The sequence below is a fragment of the Ochotona princeps genome, chromosome 2 (assembly GCF_030435755.1).
Source record: "Ochotona princeps isolate mOchPri1 chromosome 2, mOchPri1.hap1, whole genome shotgun sequence".
NCBI classification, from domain to species: domain Eukaryota; kingdom Metazoa; phylum Chordata; class Mammalia; order Lagomorpha; family Ochotonidae; genus Ochotona; species Ochotona princeps.
Genome location: NC_080833.1, coordinates 91,559,903 through 91,586,109, shown reverse-complemented (window position 1 = coordinate 91,586,109; position 26,207 = coordinate 91,559,903). Strand labels below are relative to the sequence as shown.

Here is a 26,207-nt window from a genome sequence, read left to right as displayed (position 1 = left end):
TGGAAAGCTAGACAGGATGTGGACGTAGGACTTGATCCCAAGAACGCTGCTGCTGATGTGAGCTTCACCCAGGTTTCCACATGCGGGACAGGAGTCCAGACACCTGAGCCATCAGCACAGAACTGGATTTGAGGTGGGGCTGCTGGGACAGGATGCCAGCATGGGATGCCAGCATGACAGGTGGCAGCCAAAATGGTAACCCCTCCACTGATAGTCTTACAATTAACCAAACGGAAAACTGTTTTTCTGGTACAAGGATAACACTTCGTACAATCAAAAGAACATGCACATCCCAATAAGATAAAGATAAGGAAAATATCATGGGATCTTTACATTCTTGAGATCAGAAGTAAAATGAGCCAATGACCCTGTTAATTGAGACAAGAGTACCTAAGTATTACAAGCTACTGTGAAAATTTGGCTCTAGCTATCTTGGTCATTCTTTCAATAATGATATAACAATGCCACACAAATTCATGCAGATTGAGTGAATTCTACTCAAAGGCACACCAAGACTAGCCAGTTCCACTTGGAAGGACTATCTGAGGATGAGACTGGAAGGAGTCCACGCAGCAGCAAAAGAATGAGTTTGCACAGGAGACTATATATACAAGGATTATACTAAGCCTTCTTGCTGAGATATTTCTTCAGCAGCATAGGACTGCTACGGTATTTCCTGCTGATACGGACCACAATCAGCATAAATAAACTTTGTGTTTATGCATCACATTGTTTATTTTGCCTGTATGACATCAGTCCTCCCAGAGGCAGTAGGGTAGCTGAGCTGGAAATCTTGCAATCAATATATTTTAAATTGTTTTACATTTATTATTTGTTTTCATTTTGCTCGAAAGGCAAAGAGTCAATAGAGCCAGGCTTGAGCCAGGTTGAAGCCAGGAGCTTGGAACTCCAGCAGGGCCTTCCACTCAGAAGGCAGTGATCTAAGTTCTTGAGCCATCGCCTGCTGCTTCCCAGGGCTTGGGAATAACAGGAAGTTAGAATTGGGGGTGGAACCAAGACTTGAACTCACATACACAGATACAGGGTGTGGGCATCCCAGGGGGTATCTGAACTGCTGCACCAAACATTCACCCCACAATACACACTTAAAATGGTTTCTTAATTCTTCTGAATGCTGCAGTGGCATTTCTTTTAAGGCAATGTAGTGCCAGTAGACATGTGGCAGCTCTAGCAAATAGTTACCTTACGAAAAACAGTTCTCAAATTAATTTAATTTTCAAAATATGTTTAAGTTAGAGGCTGAGATAGTTTACCAAGATGCCCACAATGGCCACGGATGAGACTGGGAACTGGAAACCCAGAAATGGGAGTCATCACTGCTTGCGTCTCAAGGTCTACACTGGCAGAAAGTTGAGTCAGGGGCTGGAATCAAGAATTGAATTTAGGCATTCTGATACGGAATGTGGACATCTTAACTGATGGGCCAAACACCTGCTTTTCAGTTTGAAATCACAACTGTTTATCAGATGAGGAAAAGTCAAATGTTAATATTACAATTGTTGCTGAGTCCCTGCTTGCTTTGGAAAGGCTGGCACTTTATTGGTATAAGAAAGTTTATAGTTTTCAATTGTATATAATTAAGAAGCACATTATTTGTTTACAAAATTGATGATTAATTTATCTTTTTATTAATAGGTAATTTATAGTTGCTAATAAAAAGGTAATTTATTTAGCCTAAAGCAAAATTTTGGAACCAATTACCTTCTTTTGTAAGAACTAAATAATCTTTCTCAACTGCTTTCCTGGGGCTGTTACTTCTAAAACTGTTTCTGCTTTGTTCATAAAAGCAATGAAATCCACAGCAATCCAAGTAAGACACTTGCACGTTTTCTGCAAGTCACAACCTGATCATAAGAAATGGCCACTTTCCAGAAGGGGTACCAGAGGTGATATATGCTTTTAAAGATTTATTTTATTTTTATTGGAAAGTTAGATATACAGAGAGAAGGGGAGACAGAGAGAAAGATCTTCTGTCCGTTGATTCACTCCCCAAGTGGCTGCAACAACCAAAGCTGCGCCAATCCGAAGCCAGGAGCCCAGAACCTCTTCTGGGTCTCCCATGCAGGTGCAGGGTCCCGTGGCTTTGGGCCGTCCTCGACTGCCACAGCAGGGAGCTAGATGAGAAGCGGGGCCACTGGGATTAGAACCACTGCCCATATGGGATTCCGGTGTGTGCAAGCCAAGGACCTTAGCCACTAGGTTACTGCACCAGGCCCCAAAGGTAATATTTTAAAAAAACAAAACTTGTCACAGGACCCTAAAACCTCAAAGAGGTAAAGTCTTAGTAACTGCATGTTTAGACATCAACACTATAGATATCCCAGGAAATGCGTTTGAAACGTGGTTGCGGTCTATGTAGAAGCAAACATAAAATTTTAACTAGAAGGAAAACGTCACTAAGTGAGTTCATTCTAATGGTATGCTAGTGATGACTCACTCACATGAGTCAAAGCAAACACACAAAGACCAAAATCAATATTATGGGTAGTTCCTCATTTCATTAGGATAAAACAAATCTTGAGTGTAAGCCAGTTTCTAATCCACAATGCTGAAAAACAGCATTTGATTAGCAGAAAGTTTGAGAATTGGGCCCGGCAGCGTGGCCTAGCGGCTGAAAGTCCTCGCCTTGAAAGTCCCAGGATCCCATATGGGCGCCGGTTCTAATCCCAGCAGCTCCACTTCCCATCCAGCTCCCTGCTTGTGGCTTGGGAGAGCAGTCGAGGACGGCCCAAAGCTTTGGGACCCTGCACCCACGTGGGAGACCTGGAAGAGATTCCTGGTCCCGGCTTCAGATCGGCGCACACCGGCCGTTGCGGCTCACTTGGGGAGTGAAACATCGGACGGAAGATCTTCCTCTCTGTCTCTCCTCCTCTTTGTATATCCGGCTTTCCAATAAAAAAAAAAAAAAAGTTTGAGAATCTCTATTGAAACCAGTAAACAGGTGTTTCCCCCCCACCTTTGATACGCAGAAAGTGAGCCACAGGTGACTTAACTTTATGAATGTTTGCAACAGGGCCTGGACCAGGCTGAAGCCAGAAGCCTGGAACTAATTACGGGTGGCAGGAATCCAAATATTTGAGCCATCACCTACTGCCTCCAGGGTGCACATAGGCAGAAAGCTTCAAGCAGAGTAGAGATGGGATTCTAACCTAGTCATTCTTCTATGGGACTTGACTGTCTCTAGAAGTGTTTAACCTCTATGCTGAACATCTACCCCACAATCAGGTTTTTAAGGTAGAAATAAAATTTTCAGGGGGAGTGGGCATCTACTTCAGTGACTAACGCCCCCCACATCCCATACTGGAGGGCAGAGGTTGGATTCCCAGCTCCAGCCCCTGCCAATGCAGACCTGCCTGGGAGGCAGCAGTGGTGACTTCAGTACTTGGATTCCTGCTCTCCATATACAAAGCCGGTATCGAGTTCTTGGCTTGCATTTGGGGTCCTGGCCCAAGTCTGTCTATTGCAGACATTTGAGAGTGAACCAGCAGATGGGGACACTTTTGGTCTATTTCTCAAATTAATTAATTACTGTTTAAAAAGACAGCAGGTAACGTTTTCATTCATCAATTTGTTTTAAATGTTTGCACCCCTATTCTATGCTATTCCTTTGCCCCAACTTATAATCACGTTCACGTTTGTATCCTAACAATACAGGAGATAAACTTGTGTGCTATGTTCTTCTTTTTAGTTACACTTTCCTTTTTTAACATATCTCCCAAAGAACAATTATGGTTGATGCCTCATCACCTGCTCATATTCTCATTTCCTCAAATCTAGTTTCTATTCCTACAATTCTGACAGAATTCCTAGCAGCCCCCCACCTGTCTACACTATGGCAGAGCTGAACAACTTCTCCCCCAGATCTTTCCTTGGTTATCTTCTGTGACATGCATTTCTCTCCAAAATTTTAGTCTAATTACTCTTAAATAAGTCTATTTCTGTCAAGGTTTTGTTTTCTGGTCTTTGTATTTTGTTCTATATACTATGCTGGACTTCATTTTCCAGGGCATGTGGATTGCTTTAAAAATCGTGGTCTTCAATCCTGAGTTTCTACTCTGCTTCAGACGCAACCTCTCAGTCACCTGTGACACATCATTGCATCCCTTGCTTGTCACTTCTACATTCCAATGTTCAAGCTAAGGAACTCACTATCAGAAATAAAAGGAATACACAGAAAACAACAGAAATAGCCAAAACAGAATTGTTATTTAGTTGATGAAAGAACATTCCCTATATGGAATTTAATATGAATACACAGCTTTTTAATAACATGGAAATTGCTATTATCACAATGTTCATGGTAGAAAGAGAAAAAAATGTGTATGTAATATGGTTTCAATTGTACACAAAAACAAAATGGAAAACCATATCCCAAAACACTAACAGTAGTTATCTTTCATGGGTAACATCTTCTTTTTAATTTTTTGTTATGTTTTAAATTTTCTGAGGTGATCTGGTGTTAATTTAGCTAATTAACTAATTAATTTGATAGGCAGAGCAACAGAGAGACCAAGAACATTACATCTGCAGGTGCGTTCCCCAAATGGCCACAACAACCTGGTCTATAGAATAAAATGCAATGTTCATACTGCAGCATCCAAGGTCTGCCAAAGTTTGGTCCTCAGTGGACACTTCCGGCGTGGCTTCAACACAGCCCTTCAAAATGTGTGCTCCCTCCCTGGCCAACACTGTCTATGCTGCATACTTTTATGATGCTGTCTGGGTACTGGTCAAGTCTGTTTCCCTTTTACCTCGGAGCAGAACAACTCACTCCTGTAGATCTTTGCTCCCTAAGCCTTAGAGGGAAAGGCTCAAAATCCTCTCTTGGATGAGCTAAGAAAGACAGGAACTGTGTAAGTTTTTCTTAGAACCATAATGAACATTACTGACAATAACTGGCTAAAATGACACTGGATAATGTTTGATCTTGGCTATAAATTGCCTTGTAAATTAAGAATTTTTAACAGAATTTAGGTATGTAAAATCTGATCCTGAAAATTGGACTTAATCTAAGTAGGCACCACACAGATTATAGTAGGTGAATAAAATTTAGGTCACATAACTAAAATTTGCACCCACTATACGGCCACAAAAATGAATATCAACAAAAACAATATCCTAATGTGAAAAACTGAATTTAAAAAGATAACAGAAATAATTAATGCCTGAAATAGTATGTACAATACAGTATGACTCCCAACAAGTATTTTTAAATGGAAATGTCTAAAAAATTAGATTGGCCAGGGCCCAGCGGCGTGGCCTAGCGGCTAAAGTCTTCGCCTTGAAAGCACCGGGATACCATTTGGGCGCTGGTTCTAATCCCAGCAGCTCCACTTCCCATCCAGCTCCCTGCTTGTGGCCTGGGAAAGCAGTCGAGGACGGCCCAATGCCTTGGGACCCTGCACCCGTGTGGGAGACCCGGAAGAGGTTCCTGGTTCCCGGCTTTGGATCGGCGCGCATTGGCCTGTTGCGGCTCTCTTGGGGAGTGAATCATCGGAGGGAAGATCTTCCTCTCTGTCTCTCCTCCTCTGTGTATATCTGGCTGTAATAAAATGAATAAATCTTTAAAAAAAAATTAGATTGGCTTAATAGATTCTTTTTTCACAGAAGATACTTGAATAAAATTTATCGAGATGTAATTTGCATATCATACAATTCACCCAATTAAAGTCTCTAATTCAATCCATTTGTTTCCCACATTATGTTCAGGGTGTGAAACATCTACTACAATCAATTTTAGAATATTTCCATTATCTCTGAAAGAAACTCCATAACCATTAGCAGACATTCTAGTAAAAGCCAACCTACTTTCTAGATTTTGCTTATCAAACATTTTATATAAATTGTTCTATACAACACATGATCTTCTGTGTCTTGCTTCTTAGCATGACGTTTCCAGGTGCCATCAATGCATAAGAACTTCATTTTTTTTTTAGATTTATTTATTTTTATTTGTAAGTCAAATATACAGAGAGGAGGAGAGACAGAAAAGAAGATCTTCCGTCCGATGAGTCACTCTCCAAGCGGCCGCAGCAACTGGAGCTGAGCCAATCCGAAGCCAGGAGCCTGGAGCTTCTTCCTGGTCTCCCATGTGGGTGCAGGGTCCCAAGGACTTGGGGCATCCTCAACTGCTTTCCCAGGCCACAAGCAGGGAGCTGGAAGGGAAGCTGGGCTGCCGGGATTAGAACCAGCGCCCATATGGGATTCTGGTGCGTTCAAGGCGAAGACCTTAACCACTATGCTATTGCACCGGGCCGAATTTCGTTTCTTTTCATTGCCAAACAACACTCCATTCTAGACACGAATCACATTATTTATTGACTCATCAGTTCATGAAAATTGGAGTTGTTTCAATTTTTTGGCTACCATAAATGATGAATGTTGCTATTAAAATCTGTGTGCAGGTTTTTGTGTGAACACTGTATTTTTTTTATTGTGGATACATACCTAGGAAGGGAACTGCTAAGTAATGTGGTAACCAAACCCCCTTTATGACTCAATCTTATTAATCTCTTCAAGTTCAAAGGCAGAAGGGAGCTATTAATTCTGGCTGAGAAACTAGGGAACATTCCTCAGGAGCTGTGGCATGTGGAGCTGGTGCCACAGCTCAACAGGATAATCCTTAACTCGCAAGTGCCAGCCTTCCAATGGGTGTCAGCTTGTGTCCTGGCTGCTCCACTTCCCATCCAGCTCCTTGCTTGTGGCCTGGGAAAGCAGCGGCGGATTGTCCAAGTCCTTGGGACCCTGCACCAACATGGGAGACTCGGAAGAGGCTCTTGACTTCAGATCCGCTCAGTTCCCAGCCAGTGTTGCCATTTGTGGGGATTGAACCACTACTGAAAGATCTTTTCCTCTCTGTCTGTCCTTTTTCCCGTTAATCAGCTTTTCCAATAAAAAAAAAAATGTTGTGGCATATGAGCAGGACTTACCCAGTAAGTGACAGAATGTTATATATTTTAATTCTAACAACATTTGCTTTGTGTTTAATGTTAAAAACAATTTTAAAGAGTGTTGCAGCAACAGTGAACCTTCAACCAGGCATCCATTTTCCAGTGCAGCCTCTTTGAAACAGTTTGGTCATTCCTTCTAATGAATGAGTTGCTGAAGAGTTGTCATATAACAAAGGGGCTTTAACTAAACTTACATAAAATAATTACTGTATAAATTTGTAAGTCTATATTTTACTAAGTTGTATTAGCAATAGAATAACTTAATAGGTTCAGCACTGCTGTTATAGCAAACTCACGGGGCTGGCGTTGCAGTGTAGTCGGCAAAGCCAACATCTGTGATGCCAGCACATCGTATGTGTGTTATTTTGTGAACTGGCTGTGCCACTTCTAATCCAGCTCTCTGGCAATGGTTTGAGAAACAGCAGAAGATGGCTACCTGGGGAGCAAACCAGCAGGTGGAACATTGTTGTACCTCTTTCCTTCTCTTTGTAACTCTTACAAAAACAAGTGTTTTTTTAAAGCATTTTTTTAAAGATTCATGGTATAATGTTTCCAAGTCAGGAAATTTAACAAGGAGAAATCTTTCTTTTACTATGACTAATTTACTTGAATATGTTACCATATTAAAATATTTAAAATAATTGATTTAACCTAATAAAAACTTTGTGGGAGGCAGAAATATTTAGTCATATTTTTTAAATGATGGCAAAATACACAACAGGAAATCTTTATATTTAAATATTGGTTTTTTTTTTTTTTAAAGATTTTATTATTATTGGAAAGCCGGATATACACAGAGGAGGAGAGACAGAGAGGAAGATCTTCCATCCGATGATTCACTCCCCAAGTGAGCTGCAACGGGCTGGTGCGCGCCAATCCGATGCCGGGAACCAGGAACCTCTTCCAGGTCTCCCACGCGGGTGCAGGGTGCCAGTGCATTGGGCCGTCCTCGACTGCTTTCCCAGGCCACAAGCAGGGAGCTGGATGGGAAGTGGAGCTGCCGGGATTAGAACCGGCGTCCATATGGGATCCCGGTGCTTTCAAGGCGAGGACTTTAGCCGCTAGGCCACGCCGCCGGGCCCTAAATATTGTTTTTTAATGTTAACTTGCAGTATTTTCACTTTATCTGGGGGAGAGCGGGAAAGGAAAGGGGGAGAGAGATGGAAAATGAATGAGAAAGCTGGGCAAGACTGAAGCAGGAGCCACACCTCCATCCAGGCTCCCTCAGTGAGTACAGCCATTATCTGTTGCCTTTCAGAAGGCATGTTTGCAGGAAGCTGGGTCAAAAGCAAAGCAGGACCAGCACTCCACCATGTGGTGCCAGTGTTCCAAGCGGCTGTGCCCGATGCCCACCACCTGGATTTCAGAGGGGATGAAATCAAAGATTTAGGGAAACAGAAAGAACAGGAGGAGGGCTGTTTCATGCTCTCAAATGCAAGTTAAACAGAGCATGAATTTTAAGATTGTAGGTAAAGGGCCCGCTGTGGTGGCCTAGCAGCTAAAGTCCTCGCCTTTGGGATCCCATTTGGGCGCCAGTTCTAATCCCAGCAGCTCCACTTCCCATCCAGCTCCCTGCTTGTGGCCCAGGAAAGCAGTCAAGGATGGCCCAAAGCCTTGGGACCCTGCACCCGTGTGGGAGACCCAGATGAAGCTCCTGGCTCTTGACTCCAGATTGGCACAGCACCGGCTGTTGTGCTCAGTTGGGGAGTGAATCATCCGACGGAAGATCTTCCTCTCTGTATATCTGACTTTGTAATAAAAATAAACAAGTCTTTGAGACAAAAAAAAAGATTGTAGGTAGAGTGTAAGACCAGAGACAGAGGTCAAAGAAGGCGGCAACACCTTACACAAAGTGAATGGTAAGAACTGACATAACTTCATTGTTACACTACTTTAAGTAGTAACTGGACAACAAGGCCTGTATTACTCAGGTCTTGGATACAACATCCGTGAGGGTCCTTTTAAGGCTTGCCAGCCCTAGCACCACCTTTCATTCCTATAACGGACAGGAAAAGAGTAAAATGCAAGTTCTGGTCACCTATTCTCTCTAATCCAGTCTACTCTGTCCTGTGCTTCTATTCTTCCTGACTCTGATTCATTCTCCTGGGGGGTGTTCTCTTTTACAACCCAATCCATAATACTACCTGAAACCTCTGTTCCAGGATTACACAAACTCTCACACTTTCTCCACCTCATGGTGGAACAGTGCACTAACTGAAAACCAGCTCTTCCGTGAGGATGCTGCTTGGATTGCATCAATTGATAGTGGGTGATATTTATTCAGCACACCTCTTTTCACAGCTCCAGCACTTTCCTAACACAGTCAGCGCTGCTTAAATGCTGTAACTCCTCTACTTCAAAGCTTACAGCTTCAAGGCTTGAATCATGTGATATCTGCCTGTCCCCTAGTTGATGTCACAATGAAGTACCTGTTTTGTAAACTTTTCTCGCTTCACGCCAACACCTGCAATCATACTGGCTATTTTAATACTGTGCAAATAACTTAGCACTCTTTGTCCTATCTATGTCTTCACACCATTGCAGCAGCCCTCATTCTCTGGCTCTTGTCAACTCTAGATTGCTATAGTAATTTTAAGCAAGCTGTGAGCACAACTCCCACCCCTATCCAAGTTCCTCACAGCTCCATTTCTTCTATACATATCTTCTTCTGCCATCACTGTGGCCTGCATCCTCCAGCTATTCTATATTTTCCTGAGTGACCTTTCTGGCCAGGTTTCCTTCCTTACAAAAGCTGGATTCCTTAAATTCCTTTCTTATCAACTCTCTTGGTTCCTTTGTCTCCATGGCCTTTCTACCCACCTATAAACTTCTAAACCTGAAGCAATTACTATCACCCATTTTCTCATATATCTGACTTATAAGTACTCTGGGAGAAAGATACATGAATATGCATATTACAATCACTAACTCTCATGATTTAAAAGTTTGGCTGGGAGAGCAGCAATTTTGCTAGTGCCTCAGACCTAGCTGGGCTGCCCATGTCCCTGTGGGAGTCCCCAGCTCCATTCCTGACACAGCTTCAGGCTACCCCGACTCTGAGAAGCAGAGGTAATAGCTCAGGCACTCGATTTCCTGGCTTTTGGATTTGTCCCTACCTGGACAGCTGCAGGCCATTTGAACCAGCGGAAGGGAGTTATTTTCTTTTCTACTTCACCAATGAATAAGTAAATTTCAGTCTAAATTTCAGTCTAAAAGACTTGTCCTTGGTCAGCTTCCCCTCCATTTCCTTATGGAAGCTTTTTGGACCTTTTGATCTTCCTGCCCTTTCTCCATCTTTCATGGTTGCTATTGAGAATGTTAAGGTCATGTGTCAGAGGAGATTGCACTTCCAGCCCTAAGCCAGCCTTCACACTTTGCATGTTATTTCCCCATTCCCAGACTACAGTGTGGAAGCAAGTCTGGACTCTACAAGACACAGCAGCAGTAATACCCCACGACACCCACAGCGTCCTCAATCACCATGCTGTTTTACGCCACTGTATACACCTTTCCCTCCATCATTCAGTTTCCTCTCCTAGGTAGACTTCAAAAAACCTTACCAAGGAATCCTCTTCCAGGGCACTTTCCTGACCCCTCTCAGGAAAGCAAACCAAGTTTATTAAACATTTTCTTCTCTCTAATTTTCCTTGTGCAGCATTTATTTTTATTATTGCAGAATATACTACATGGTAATGTTTCATCAAAGATCATTAAAAGAACAAATTTGATGTAAAATGATTAGAAACAAGAATTCTGAGGGGAATGGTAAGGTAAGTTTTCATTTACTCAACACACAGCAAACATTCTTAAGGACACCGGGGCATCACAACATTGGAGAAAAGAGGCAGGTGGATTTTGATTTGCAACAGGAACCGGTATAAAGCTGACAATATATGTGATTTAGATCTTGAAGCATGGTTAGGATTTGGACTCAAGAAAGGATGAAGAAGAGGAGACAAAGGATAGGATGCCAAGGAGACAGAAATGCATACCTATTTAGTGATGTAAACTTACTAGTCCTGACCAATGCTTTAGAAAGAGTGGTATGAAGAAGGAAAACTGAAAACTTAATTAGAGAAACTTCACTGAAAAGTCATAATTCAGGACCAGCACTGTGTGGCACAGTGGGTAAAGCCTCTACCTGTCCCACCAGCATCTCATATGGCTGCTATACTTTCAATCCAGCTCCCTGCTAGTGTGCCTGGGAAAGCAGTGGAAGATGGTCCAAATGCTTGGTCCCCTGAACCCAAGTGGGAGACCCATAAGACCTTCCTGGTTCCTGGCTTAGGACTGGCCCAGTTCTGGTTACTGTGGCTATTTGGGGAGTGGGCTAGTGGATACAAGACTTCTTTGTCTCTTTCCCTCTATCTAATTCTGCCTTTTAAGTAAATAAATAAATCTTTTTTAAAAATTTTATTTTATTTTTATTGAAAAGCAGATGCACAGAAAGGAGGAGAGACAGAGAGAAAGATCTTCCGTCTGATGATTCACTCCCCAAGCAGCTGCAACAGCTGGAGCTGAGCCCATCCGAAGCCAGGAGCCTCTTCCGGGTCTCCCACATGGGTGCAGGAATCCAAGACTTTGGGCCGTCCTCAACTGCTTTCTCAGGCCACAAGCAGGGAGCTGGATGAGAAGTGCACTGCCAGGATTAGAACTGGTGCCTATAAGGGATCACAGAGCATGCAAGGCAAGGACTTTAGCTACTAGGATACTGTGCCAGGCCCTTGTAAATACACAAATCTTTAAAAATGTAAAAAATATTCATAACCATCATCTGATGAAGTACAACATTTCTTAAAAAAGAAAAAAGTTACTCAGCTGTTAGTATTACTGAGGTAGTGCATTCATGATTGAACTCTTCTAAATATTAGAAATTACTTGTTAAAATATGATACTGGAAAGAGGCATATCTTCTTTTCATATTTACCACTGGTCCTAGTTCTTCTCTTGATGAACCAAGCATAAATATATTCAACCTTAATGGTCCAATCTTCCAGATAACTTTATTTAACTGATATGCTACCCCGAACAAATTATTTTCTGAGCATTAACTTTCTTGTCGCTGAAAGTGAAGCATGGAGGGTGGGTGGTGCAATGATCAGGTCTCCACTTGGGACATCCTCATCCCATACTGAGGTGCTTGGTTCCAAGTCCTAACTATTCCAATTGTAATCCAGCTTCCAGTTAATGTGTACCCTGGGAAGTAGCAGATGATATGGGACATGATGCAGGAGTACCAAACACAACTTAACCACTACGCCAAACACTGATGCATGTCTCTTCTCTTAGATTAACCCTAGACTCTCTTTGCCAACGTAACTCAAAACTTCCTCAGAACCTCCAAATCTTCTTTGGATACTATCCCTCAAAAACCAGTAATAAGACTGAAGTTTCGGGCTGAATACTGTAAAGGTATATTTTTGGAGAGGAGTGGTAGTATTTTCACAAAGACCGACTTTCTTATCTTTCAGGTGAAACTACCTTGAGACAAAGCTAAAAGGGTTAGTTTTAATATATCTAGTGGTGTTAAAAACTACAACTGGTTTTTCCAAGACTGATATTCAAAAAAAGTAATACTTGTATACATATAATTATTTAACATAATTTTGTAGTGCATAAAAATGAGAAATCATACTATATAAAATCTGAGTTTAGTGATTAAAAATGGTCTTCGGAGGCAGGCATTTAACTTAATGGTTAAGATGTCCACATACCAGGGTCTCGTGCTGTGGTATGGTAAGTTAAACTTCCAACTGTGATCCCAGCATTCCATGTGGATGCCCAATCAAATCCCAGGGCTCCACTTCTGAAGATCCAACTTCCTGTTAACCCACTGGAAAAGCAGCAGGGACAATGCAAGTGCTTGTGCCCTTACACCTGTGTGGGAGACTAGGCAGAGCTCCTGCCTCTTGGCTTCAGCCAGGCCCAGCCCTAGTCACTGCAGCCTTTTGGGTATTGAGCCAGTTAATGGAAGATCTCTGTCTCTTCCTCTCTTTAATTCTACCCTTCAAATAAATAAAGTAAATCTTCTAAAATAAAATAAAAGATGCCCATATCTCACATCCAAGTGCCTGGGTCTGATTCCTGGCTCAGGTTCCCAACCCCAGCTTCCCGCCGATGCAGATCCTGGGAAGCACTGTGAAGGCTCAAGTGGTTGGGTTCCTAGCAGTGACAGGACAGCCTTGAACTAGCTCCAGGTTCCTGGCTGGGGCCCTGACCTAACCTCAGTTGTTGTAGGCATTTGGGAAGAAAATAGCAGATGAGAGTTCTCTCTATCTCCTTGTGTCTTGAGAGAAGAAACACTCTTAAAAATTTAAAAAGGTCCTTAAAGCCAGTATGCCTCCAGCACTGCCACTTAGTAGCCAAGTAATCTTCAGTATTGCTTTGAGCTTGTTTCCTCAGGTATAAAATAAACAGTATTAGTAATCATTGTAAAGGTAATGATCACAATCTAGTAATAGTATTTTCCCCAGAGGATTCTGTTGGAGATTAATTGTAAAGGCTTAGGAAATCTCCTGGTGCATTGGGAAAGTGCTCAGCCAATGTCAGCTATTATTATTACCACTATTAGAATAATGTGAACTGATGACATCATTTCTAGTTAGGGCATAAAGAATTATTTTCATATACATTATTTACAGTGTAGTTGGCATTTGCAGTATACAAATGTGATATTTTGATATATATGCATGCTGTGAAATGCTATATTCATCAACTCAAAATGCTTATCATTTTTCTCAGAGTATTTATAACCTACTCACTTAGCAAAGTCCAGGTAAATGCTATATTAACTATGGCACTATACTAGACAACAGGTCTCTGGAACTTATTTATCCTGTTAACCAACACTTTGAACAACAGTAGCCTATCTCCCAACCCTGTCTGTACCTCTGACAACCATCATTCTGCTCTCCACATGTATGAAGTCACATATACATGTAGCATTATGCAGTACTTTTTTCTGTGCCTGGCTTACTTCATTTAGCACAATGTCCTCTACGGGCTCATCCAAGTTGCAGCAAAAGTCAAACAGAAGTAGGACATTCTTTTTAAAAGCTGGGCAGGATTACATTGGATAGATCACATTTTCTTTACCCATTCGTCTTTTAAACACACATTTTGGCTCTTGTGAATAATCCTGCAATAAAACATGAGAGTTCAGGCACCTCTTCAACATACTGGTATCAGCCCTTTAGACATACACCCAGACATGGATTGCTAGATTCAGCCAATTACTAGTTGGGCGCCACACGTTCAGACAGCATTTTGTAAATTCTGGCTACTTCTGATATTTGCTGTTACCACTAACTTATCTTATAAATTCAGCTTAATGCAGAGAAGGACAAGTTGTTAAAACACAGCAAAAGCATTGTGACTCAATAAATCCATTTCTAAATGTCAACTCTAAATACTAGATGAGCCCCATTTTGGCTATAAAGATGCTTACTGTACCTTATAAAAATATTTACAAAAAGGCAAGACTAGTTAAAAAGAGATTTGGTTCAATAAATCATGGAATTTCATAGTAGGATAATAGAATCCTACTAAATAATATAATTGAATATTTAATAATATGGTAAAATACACTAAATTTACAAAGCATCGTATACGGTATGGTCTCATTTTGGTTAAAAAGAGATGTGATAACAGTGTGAAGGAGAATCGGAGTGAGTGGATCTGTAAAGGTTCCTACACTAAAATACATCAACATGTTAGTGAGATCCATTAACTCTCGTTAATGCTCAAATTCTACTTTTTTGTTGTTTGTTTGTTCTTGTTTTTCTAGGTTTTCCCCCATGGAACTATGTTACCTTTGCTGTAAGGAAAAAATGACTAAAAAGATTACACAATGAAAACATGAACCGAAATCTTGAAAACATAAAGATGAACTATAGCCAAAAATGAGAAAAAAAATCCTCCCAGCTAGTTTACAAAGAGATCTGATATACGGATGTGCTGAAGCTTCCCGGACACTCCTTGAATTCACATGTGTTTTTGCTACAAGCTCATGTGAAACTTGCAGAAATATTTAGCTATCAGTACAAAAAAAGAGAGAGAGAGAAAGATGAACCAAATAAGGCAAACTGGAATTCTAAAAACGTAGAAAAAATCTTATGAATTCTTTAAGTAAACCAGAACTGCACTTGTTCTGACACTCTCAATAAACTTTTTTTTTTTAAAGATTTATTTATTTTTTATTACAAAGTCAGATATACAGAGAGGAGGAAAGATAGAGAGGAAGCTCTTCCGTCCGATGATTCACTCTCCAAGTGACGGCAACGGCCGGTGCTGCGCTAATCTGAAGCCGGGAACCAGGAACCTCCTCCAGGTCTCCCACACAGGTACAGGGTCCCATGGCTTTGGGCCGTCCTCGACTGCTTTCCCAGGGCACAAGCAGGGAGCTGGAGCTGCTGGCCGCAGAGAACTTGCTGGCTGTGGGAGGGCAGGAGGAGCTGAGCCCCTGTGGTGTGGGCGGCCCGCTGCCCCAGGCCGGCCTTTTCCTGGGGGTTTCCCTGGACCGTCCTTCCCGCCTGAGGCACTGCCCTCCAAGGTTAGGGAGGGCATTTTGTTTTGTAGTGAGAGCTGCAGGAACACAGAGGCCGAGCTCGGGCCACCCCGGGAAGTCACCAGGTGCCTGTGTGGGCCACCACTCTGTCTTGTCCTCCAAGGAGGGACACAGCGAGACTGGCTCCGAGGGGCTGGCCCCGGCAGCGTGATCCAGCACTGGGAGGACGCGTGTGGCCTGCAGGACCTGGTTAGCTGGAGGAGTGGCCCTGGGGCTACCCGTGGGCGCCGTGTTCATGTCAGTTCTAAGTTTAGCCGCACGGCCCTCGAACCGGGACAGTCCACCAGTGGATTCTGTCCCCCCTGACAACCAGCAGGTGCTGGGCCAGAGGAGGAGTGGACGGGCCTGATTTTTGTTGTTGTTGTTGTTGTTGACAATCTTTTCATAGTTAATTACAGTTAAAGAAAGAAAAAGAAAAAAAAAAAGGTTCAGGGGGATAGGGAAGTGGGCAATACTATTATGTCCATATTGTTTCCATCTTGTATCTGAGGTAAAGGAGGATATTGAGGGAGAGGCCCCACCCGGTTTCCCGCCCACCCCGAGTCCCGGATGTGGGGCATGCTCTGAGATATGTGCTCGAGTGGTGTTAATAGTTCTCCAGTTATGAATCGCTGCCAGTTTCGCTCGATGAGGTCGTCCACTGATTGATATGGTCCATCATAAAGTCTCCGTTTGCCCCATTTTTCGCTGCTAACATATAGCTGAGATGAATGATTGATCTGCTCTGTCTTCTGTCTTTTCTTGATTAGAGTTCTGAGTCCAGCAGTTCGATTGGGGAGATCTCCAAAGAAACTTTGAGGTATCCCCAGACTAGTTTCTTGCATGTTCTAGCAAGCACAGGGCCCGGCACAGTCCATCACCACGATCAGCTGGTGGTTTCAATTGCTGGGTTGGTTCTGTTTTCAGTCCCGAGTTGCACTGGAACCAATGGGTGTTGCAGTCCAGTCTGGTTCTGCCCAGCACGTACTCGGCCCTCACACTAACCAGTGGGAGCTGCAGCCTAGTTGGGGCGACCCACGATAACCCTCACCCGGCCCGCCCCTGGTTTGTCAGTATGTGTAGCAGAAGACCAGTCTGTCCCCCATCCCATTTGGCTCTGGCACTTGTCAATGGGTATTAAAGCTTAGTTCTATCTAACCAACTCAACCATCCAGCCCTCACGGGTGTTGTTGAGTGCCTCTCTATCTAGCCATCCCAGCCCCCGTCCTAGTTTTCATGCCCTCCCGCGGGAGTAGTGACCCAAGAAGGGGGAACCCAGTTTTTCCCTCCCAGGTCTCTCTGTCCCGGTTTATGCACTCTTTAGGTGGTTCTGTGATTTGACTTGACAGAATTAGTCCCCAGTGCCAGCTTCTGCGGCTATGCCCAAACATCCCTCACCCACTCTAATTTATGCTTGCACCAGCAGGAATAATCAGCCCAGCCTGGCTTTTCCCTGATCTAGTCCACATGCAGCGCACAGGTGTTGTAGCCTTGCATAGTCTAGTCTGTCTCTATCCCAGCCCACGCTCTCCGGTGGGAGTAGCTGTCCGGCGAGGGAACCAGCCCCTTAATCCCCCCGCCAGTTCTGCCCCTCCCTTCCTTCCTGGATCTCACGTGTGCTGGATGGGTGCTGCATTCATATCCAGTACAGGCAACCACGCCCTGGCATTCCATAATGTGTACTGGTTTTGTCGCGACCAAACCCGGCTCATCCCACACTCTGATCTGGTGATCGGATTTGCCAGTGGGTGATATGGACTGACTGAGCCTGGTCTGCTCCTGACCCATGCTGAATGTGTTCCAGTGGGAAACTTTCCATGGCCTATTCTGGACTGTTTCCTATCATGCTTCTTGCGCTTACCTGGAGGGACTGTGTCCTGCCAGAGGAGTTGCCCAGACTCCTCCATCAGAACCCCTCCCAATGGCAGGTTTTGCGCATGCCAGGGGGTCCTTGAGCCACCCCAACTCAGTTCACGTCCTGTCCTAGCAGGGACAGTGGCTTTTCCTGGCTGGCTTTCACCCCATTCTGGTTCTTGTTGTTGGATGTTTCAGCCCGGCCATGGCTCGTCCATACCCACATACAGCTCACGTATGGCTCAGTAGGGGTTGACACCCAGCCCAGTCAGTCCCACATCTACCCCCTGGTTCTCCATGACACCAGATGGTGTTGGGGTCTGAACTGGCCTGGTGCATCCAATCCCAGCCCACACTAGTGCCTCGGGTGACTGCAACTGTTTCCTAGATAGAACGCAGCCCCAATTCTAGCACATACGCCCCTTGGTGGGATCCTCAACCTAGTTAGGGTGTCCCGTTACCTCCCCGGTTGGGCTTGTTCCTAGCTGTAAATCATGCACCTGCCCGTGGTTGCTCTGAGGACCAGTAGGTGCAAGAGCCTAGCTCGGTATGACCTGTGTTCCATGCTGGTTTCTAGTTTTGCTTGTAAACAAAGGTTTGCTCAGTCCTGCCCAGTACATTACGTTCCATTACCAATTTACACATTTTGGAGCTACTATGCCCTGCTAGTCCGACCCCCAGATCTGGACGGCGTGTTCACCAGTAAGAGCTATGACTCGCCAGGGGAGCTTCCCAAGTACCTCCACTTGATCCACTACCAAACCCAGTTTACATACATGCCATTGGTTTTTAGGCCAGTGCCCGGTGTACTCTGGCCTCCCATTTGGCCTTGTATGAGCTGGTGAATGTTGCAGCCCGGCCCACCCCACAACCTATTCAGGATGCACATTTGGGTGCTGCTGCCTTGCCCAGTCCAGTCTATGGCGGATCCCTTTACCTGTGATTGATGGCAGGCTCCTTGGTCACACCTAGCTTAGTCCATAACCACCTAAAATTTAGGTTTACCAGTGGGGCCAAACTTTCTACAGGGTGTGGCCCACATATCCTGCACAGAGTCCACCCCAGGATAAGGTTCTAGAGTGCTAGTTAAAATTATGGACCTGCCTAATGTGACCAGTCTCCTGAACCAACATCATGTCAGGCAAAAAAATATCCTGCTAGACAATCTGGGGGTTATCTTCTGCATTATAGGTGTTCAAAGCTCAGCATTATTGAGTGATTAGAAGTTCTCCAAAAGAAGAGCCACTGGCGTTGGGAATCTTAGGATTGACTCAGAACCCAGAAACAGTGGGGTCACCCTAGAGCTATCTAAGCAGCAATTCAGACATCCATTACCCCAGAGCTTCCCGGCCGGGCGGCCAGCAGGCAAAGCCTGGCACCACATGGTGCACTGGCCGCCCTGGATGAGGCAGAGGACTCGTTCACTGCCTTGCGGCAGTGTCTTTGGCGTGAGCCCCCAGCATTGGGTCCGACCCGGCAGGGGCACCCCCCACAGCCGCCACACTGTGAGGAGCGGCAGTTGCCCCCGAATCCCAAGGCCCGAACCACTCTCAATAAACTTTAAAGTAATTTAAATACTATTGACAAAGGAAGAACCCTAAAAAGAAATAATGCAATATCCTGTCTTTTTGAAAGATCTCCAAAAATATCTGATTAGCCAGAAAATTGTCTTCAGTTGATTAGACCACTATAATTGTACAATATATTTTCCAAATATTTTAACTACATATGTAAAAATCTGACTACTTATCCTGACTACTTTAATAACATTTATTACAGATAAAAACTTAGTTTTAATATTTTTCTAAATTTTTCCTGAACAAATCTTCCAAGGGAAAACTGGATACTTTCGACACCAATCATCTTTAAAAGCACAAAATAGTATAAAGCAATTCTAACGGTGTAGTTGAGTATGCAACCTTGCAAGGTTCCAATACACTTGAATGTAAAACATCCCCAAAATGCACTGAATAATTTTTCATTAGGCTCACTGTCACCTCAACTGTAGTGTGTTATGTGCAAAATGTTATATGTTATATATCCCCTCCATTAGCATATATAATATCCCCCCACAAATAAAACAAAAGTGATTTTTTTTTATTCTTCTACTTCTGTTATGGAATCAAAGCCATCTGTCATGGCATTACCATTTTTCAACCACTTGCATTACAGGTTCTCTTCAGCTCCTGTCTTGGTTATCTTAATAACCTTCTATTTTGCTTCCCTAGCTCTAATCTTTCCCCCACTTGAGTCCCAACAGCATCAGCCTGCCAGCTAGCTTAAATACCACTTCAATCACATTACAACTCTGCTCATGAACTTGGATGGAATTTTTTCCTACATGCAGCAGAAAGCAAACTCTTCCTAACGGCATTCAAAATCTGGTTCTAATCTCAGCCTCTGCAATGGGCCGGCCTAGCACCCGTTTTGTTAACAAGGACTTACTGAAGTCTGTCCTCCCAGCCCTCCTTGCCAAGGCAAGGCCTTCCTCCAGCACACTCAACTGAAATGCTGTTATGGTTTTAACAACCGATACAGATGCAAATAAACTGTTAAGAATATCACCAACACTCATAGTCTGACCCACTGAGTAAGCATTAAGTCATACTGTCCAGAAGTTAGATGAGTGTATCTCAAATCTAATTTCATTAAGTAGGGTTAATTTCCTTGTAGACACTTGTATTTGTGGTCCTTCTCACAGTTCAACAGGCAGGTGGGAATCTGATAAATGTTCAACTAATATCTGGTGAACATGAAATGACTGCATGTTTAGGTTTTATACAACCCAACATAAACGTGTGTGCATACCTCTTCAAATATTCATGAAAAATGGACATTATCTCTTCATTACATTTCCCACAGACTTCTTCAAAGTCTTCTCAAATATATACATACATGTGTTTACAAAACATATTTGGCTTTATATGTGCATGTATATATAATAATTATTATAATAATTATATATGTTCATACATTTGTAAGTTTCTATGTACCTCAAGGACTCCTAGCGAAATGAATATTTTTACATAGATTCAAGCATGTGGTCCCTAAGACCACACCTCTGTGTTTGGTAATTCATTAGGAGAATGCTGAAGACTCAACATACCCATGCCTTAATCATGGCTTAGATTTATTAGAGCAAAAGGACACAAAACAGAACCAGCACACACAATTTCCCTAATACTAAATTACAAAAATTTGTGCTGATTACAGGGGAACTCATTAAAGACTTGGTGCTCAGGGTTCCTTATTAGAGTTGCTCATTGAGGTATCCCTTGTCTACCATGGACTAAAACTCTAGCCTCCTAGGTGTTTAGCATAAGAAACATTATATAGAACAGGCACAGTGAGCCACTCTTACCATTTAGGTAGTTTTAGGCCATGTAGGGAATTATTTCAAGTTCCCAAACCAACCAAGCATACCCTTGTTAGCAGGCCTTTCTAAGGATATCAGTCATGGGTTCGCCTCATGAATTCTTTTCTATGCAATTCACTGCTGATTTTTATGGGCGAAATGGCAGAGTGAACTATAGGTGTACTATAAAGTTCACACATGATTTTTTAAAAAGAAAATCTCGCATTTAATTAGGCACGCTCTGCCTGGAATGGCAACTACTAATCAAAAGTTATGCAATTCTGAAATGATTTACTTGTTTTAGATGTTTTGGGTTTTCTTGTCTTCCTTGCAAAATAAAGTTATCGTTCTCCAACCAGCCCTTCTGCAGTCGTCAGGCTAAAGAAATTAACGTAACATCTAAAGGAAACAGAATTTCTGGGATGAGTTGCTTGTCTGTGAATGCTGGGTGCCAGAGCGCTGACAGGTGTTTAAAGCCCAGCATGTGACCAAATCGTCACAGCAGTTTTCATTTTACAGAGGGGGTTCCCTTGGGCCTGGGATTTAGGCTTCAACTGCTTTGTTCCAAACCCTCACTCTCAGCTTTACACTAACAATCTCCACCTACATGAGAGGTACAGGCCCCTTGCTATAAAGCATTTCCCTCTAACAGTATGGCTTCTTCAATTGTTTGGTTAGGAGAGAACTATTCTTAACCCTAATTATATGGATTAAAATCAGATTTTGGTTGGAAGACAAAGGGGTAGGATTTAACCTAGCATACTTGATTTTTTTTTTTCATTTCCAACTCTTGCAAAGTACATATCACACTCCTTGCTCATTAAAACTATCAGGATGCTTTCCGCTCAGAAATTCTTTTTCAAAACACGCATATTCCCCCCTTTTCCTGACATCCCCCTTTCTGAGTTTGGACAAACCTGTTCCAGAATCTTGGCATTGCACTTAGCAGCTACATGAACCTTTGAAAGTTAGGTATGCTAAATGGGAATCCTCTATCCACCGACTTGCAGTGAGGATGAAATCACATAGTATTTTTTAACAGCCAAGACACATGTGTTTGGTGACAAATGATTGTATCTAGGACAAACTGATTTGTGAGAAATAATGCTAAATTAGTAAATCAGTTTTGGGCAGGAGGAAAAAGGAGGTATTGGAGGAGTGTCCCAACCACCAGGTGTCAGCACTGGCCCGGGAGGACTGGTGCTAACTGTCCAAGGGGCTGCAGGGAGATCACCTCAGGACCCAGGAGGAGGTTGTCACCTGTCCCTACAACACACTGGTCGATTGCCTCAGGCTTTCCAACAGCGTTAAGCACTGACATCCTTCTAGCTTACATTAACAAATGCCTGTAGTATAATTAATTAGCCGAAGAGGCATAAATTTGTCATCATAGTTCAATGACAAAAGCTATCCTCGGAGGACTACTGCTTAATTCTGACGATCAATAGTGTTTCATCTCTCCTTTGGTTTGGCGAACCAGCTATTTTCTGGCATCTGCAGGCTTCAATATTGCTACAGTCGACAATTTTCTGGCCCCAATTCCACAGCTTATTGACATTATTTCCTGTACATTATTAATAAGATGACAAATAAAGGCAGAAATCTTTCAGGGTAAAAAACAGACCAGTATATTTGAAGGCTGGACAACCACTATTAATTCTCCTTGACCTCGGGAACTCTAAAGGTCATGTAAAAAAAAAAGTCAAGATTTGCTTGCAAAGAAAAACTTGAAGAAAATCCGTCAACCCGCGTCTAACCCTCAAGTTACTCAATGGACGCGGCCACACAGACTCTTTCTGTCCCCTGTTCATGGTGCCCACCTGGAGTGGCCAGGGCTCTGGACTGCCCTTTGGGAACCACACTAGTGGCCAACTGCTAAGACGGCTAACTCCAGGAGGATGCACAGTTCTGGGATGAAGCAAAGACTTGCCTCGCCTGCCAGGAACACTTGACTCAAGTCAAGCCCGGCCTCGAAAGGGGCGCCCACGTCCCCGCCTAATGGACAAGGGAGAAGCAGGCAGTCAGGCTCAGCCCAGGCTCCGGCAGCCAGAGTTATTTTTTGTTGTTGTTTGTAAAAGCAGTTCAGCCCGGTCGTTGCATTTCTCCAACGTCTTTAGAGAACACAGAAGCCTCCTCTTCCCTTTGGCCATCGCTCCCATTCCTAGAGAACTTGGGAGGGCACGGCGGCCGCTAGAAGCCATCCGCAGCGAGGCGCCCAGGCCGTCGGGAGGCATCTCTGCACAGCACCGATCAATAACTCCTGGCCGAGTCCAGGCGCGTCCTGGAGACAGGGGCAGCCCTGCCGGAGCACGCGCGGCCACCGCACGACACGCTGCCCCCTCGGACGCGCGGCGCAGGGGGCGCCTTACCTGGAGGACTCGGCCGTGAAGCTGCCGCCGTCCAGCAGCCGCATCTTGCAGAAGAGGACCCCATTGACGAAGGGCACCGAGGAGAGTTCCTCGAGCTCGAAGTCCACCTTAAACTTAAACTTCTTCTTCTTCATCATCATGAGAGCCAGGCGCCGGCGAGCCGGGTGCGGCGGTGGCCCCAAGGGGCGCGCAGGCAGGCGCCGCCGCCTCAGCTCGGCCGAGCCCCGGATCCGCCCAGCCCCATGGCCGGGGCCGCGAGCTGCGCGCGGAGGCGCGGCCGGGGGGCGCAGCGGACCGGCCGGGGCCGGGCCGGAGGCCGCCGCCGCCGCCGCCGCCTCTCGCGGCAGTCCTGGCCCGAGGGAGGCGGCGGCTGCGGCGCGGACGCCGGCCGCCCGTGGGGGCCGGTCGTGCTGCAGTTCGCCCGGAGAGGTGAGCGCCTTGTCGGTGCTCCGCTCGCCGCCGCCGCTGCCGCCGTTCGTCTGAGAGCCGGAGAGAAGCTCAGAGAACGGCCGCCGCCTCAGCGCCTCAGCACCGCGGAGCCCCGGGCGCCCCCAGCGGCCGCGGCCTGCAGTGCGTCGCCGGGCGGAAGCGGCAGCGAGGGCGGGGAGATTCGGGGCGGGCAGCCGCTTGGCCGGGGAAACTACCCCCGCAACGGCAGTTAGCGCGTCACGCCTGTGGGGGCGTTAAAAAAAGACAAACTCAACCAAAAAAAGCCTTCTTCTACTGCTTCCTCTCAGCCTTTCCTTTCAGTTTTTGCACCGCTTCTTTTCTTTCTCTCCCCTCCAGTGATTCCTTTCCCTTGAGAATCGTAGGTGGAGACGAGCTATCAAACTTCAGGACACTGTTTTGGTAGAAATCCTAAAATTCAGATTTACTTGAAATTAAGTAACCGTCAAATATTAAAATTGGGGGCTTGCGCCATGGCCCAAGTGGCTGATCATTCCCCCTTGCAAGAGCTGGCATCTCTTATGGTCACTATTTGTGTCCCAGCTGCTCCCCTGCCCATGCTGTCTATGGCCTGGGAAAGCAATTGAGTTCTTGGGACCCTGCACCCGCATGGTGGGGGGCCGGAGGAGCTCCTGGCTCCTGGATTTCAATCAGCTCAGTTCCAGCCTTTGTAGCCATTTGGGGAGTAAACCAGCAGATGGGAGATCTTTCTGTCTCTCCTTCTCTCTGTAAAATCTGTGTTTCCAATAAAAATAAGTAAATCTCTAAAAAGTCTTAAAACGAAAGATGAGGTCAGGAAAAGAAATGGGTTCAAAATATGTTGAGCTCCTACTACATGCCCAGGAACTGAGCTGGTACAGCAGTTTTCTCTTGTTTTAACCCGCATCCCAGAATAAAACATAGAACGTACAAAAGGAGTTACATCTCTTTTACAATTTAGTTGGCCATGCTTATAACTGAGAGGTCTAGAATCAAGGTATGCAGGGCAGGCGTTAAAAAAAAAAAAAAAAAAAAACCTCCCAGAGGTCTGCTCCATCGCTCAATTGGCTAATACTCCACCTGCAAGCACCAGCATCCCATGTGTGCATGAGTTCATGTCCTGGTTGCTTTACTTCCTATCCAGCTCCTTGCTTATAGCCCGGGAAAGCTGAGGAAGATGGCCCAAAGCTTTGGGACTCTGTATTGATGTGGGAGACCTGGAAGCAGCTCCTGCCTCCTAGCTTCAGATCAGCTCAACTTGGGCAGTTGTGGCCTTTTGGGGAGTGAATCAGTGGATGGAAAATCTATCTCTCCTTCTCTTTGTAAATTCTGCCTTCCCAATTTAAGAGAAAGAAAAAAAAACTTCCTAGAAGTAGATGTTGTAGTCTTGTGGTCCACTTGATTTTTAGAATGTGTGGTTTTTAGGCTGAATTCTTGCCTTTTTAATTCTAAGTTGGTCTGGTGGTCATTTTTATTCATCTAGAAATACTTTTAATTGCTTAAAATGACAGTCCATTGGTAAGACCCAATGACCAAAAAATAACAACTTCCCTAAAGAATTTTCCAACCTTTGTATTCCAAGTTCTTGCCCCCACAGAGGTAAATGGAGGCACACACACATTACAGAATGAGAACAGGTTTGGCTTAACAGAGAGATGAAAGTGAATAAACATCTGTGCATAAGTGAGGGCCACCAATGGGGGAACGCTACTGTCAAGAGAGGACTGGAGAACTGCCTATGAGAAGAGATGGGGAGGAGGCCAGAGAAGGATCCATTTTCACGGCCCAGAAGGTACTACCCAAGAACCGCTACAGCAAATCTGGTAAGATGAGTCCAGGTAAGTGACCTGGTGGCCATGACAATTTATGAGACCAGAATCAGCAGTGAGAGTAGAAGAGAAGTTTGGTTTACCTAAGAAGAAGAGTAGCTCTGAATAATACAATCAGAGCGGCTGCAGAAACTCAGCAAGCCACTCAAGTCTTGCAGTCTAGTGGTATCTATGTCTTTACCACGTTATCATTATCGGCAAGGAACAAAGGCAGTTGTTACACATTAGTTACTGGGAAGGCTGGGGGCCATCTGAATGGAACCGTTTTACTTTGTTTTTACCCTGTCATTGAAACCTACGCTCTGGCATCACTGCTAAGTATGTTATAAGGGGCTTCCGTCTGGTTGTATTCCGTGTGTCCATGCCACCAAGGAGCTGTGGGATGGCGTGAGTTTGATTTGCTTTTAGTCCCTGGCTCCCTCTGAACTGCTCCCAGTCCTGGACCTGGGGCCTCTTGGAAAACACAGACAAGTGAGCAGGTGATCCTGTACAGTGCAGCCTTGACTGTGAGGCCTATGGGATAGTGATAGAGTCTACTGTGAGAGAGCCAGATAACATCTAACCAGGATCAGCAGGAGAATGGGAGGCCTTCCGGGGTGAGTGATATTTGAGCTAAGGCCTGAAGGCTGAGAGTGGGGGTAGGGAGCGTTTCCAGGAAGAAGCCAGTGCCTGTGTTGCAAAGGGAACTGAAATTAGTTCTGTCTGGCTGCAGTTTAGAGTGGGGTGTGGTGACAAGGGGAGAGCCTTGACGTTCTAAGGCAGAAGAGTGATCCAGTCGGCTTTGCAGTTTATAGAACTGTCCAGCTGGACGTTGGGAGACAGTCTGTTACTCTTTCTCAGAGTCATGGCTTGATGTTT

At 44.5% G+C, this 26,207-nt stretch overlaps 1 protein-coding gene across 2 annotated transcripts in view; it reads right to left on the bottom strand.

The window, feature by feature from the left end:
• EEIG2 (EEIG family member 2) overlaps positions 1-23,566 on the bottom strand; it is a 76,958-nt gene extending 53,392 nt beyond the window's left edge. The window contains exon 1 of one of the 2 annotated variants that reach the window (XM_058659791.1): positions 23,095-23,566. In XM_058659791.1, the coding sequence (XP_058515774.1) occupies positions 23,095-23,234 (140 nt within the window). In that variant the 5' untranslated portion in view covers positions 23,235-23,566. The remainder of the gene's footprint in view (positions 1-23,094) is intronic. The other variant, XM_004581989.2, reaches the window with a different exon arrangement.
• Positions 23,567-26,207: the final 2,641 nt, after the last annotated feature.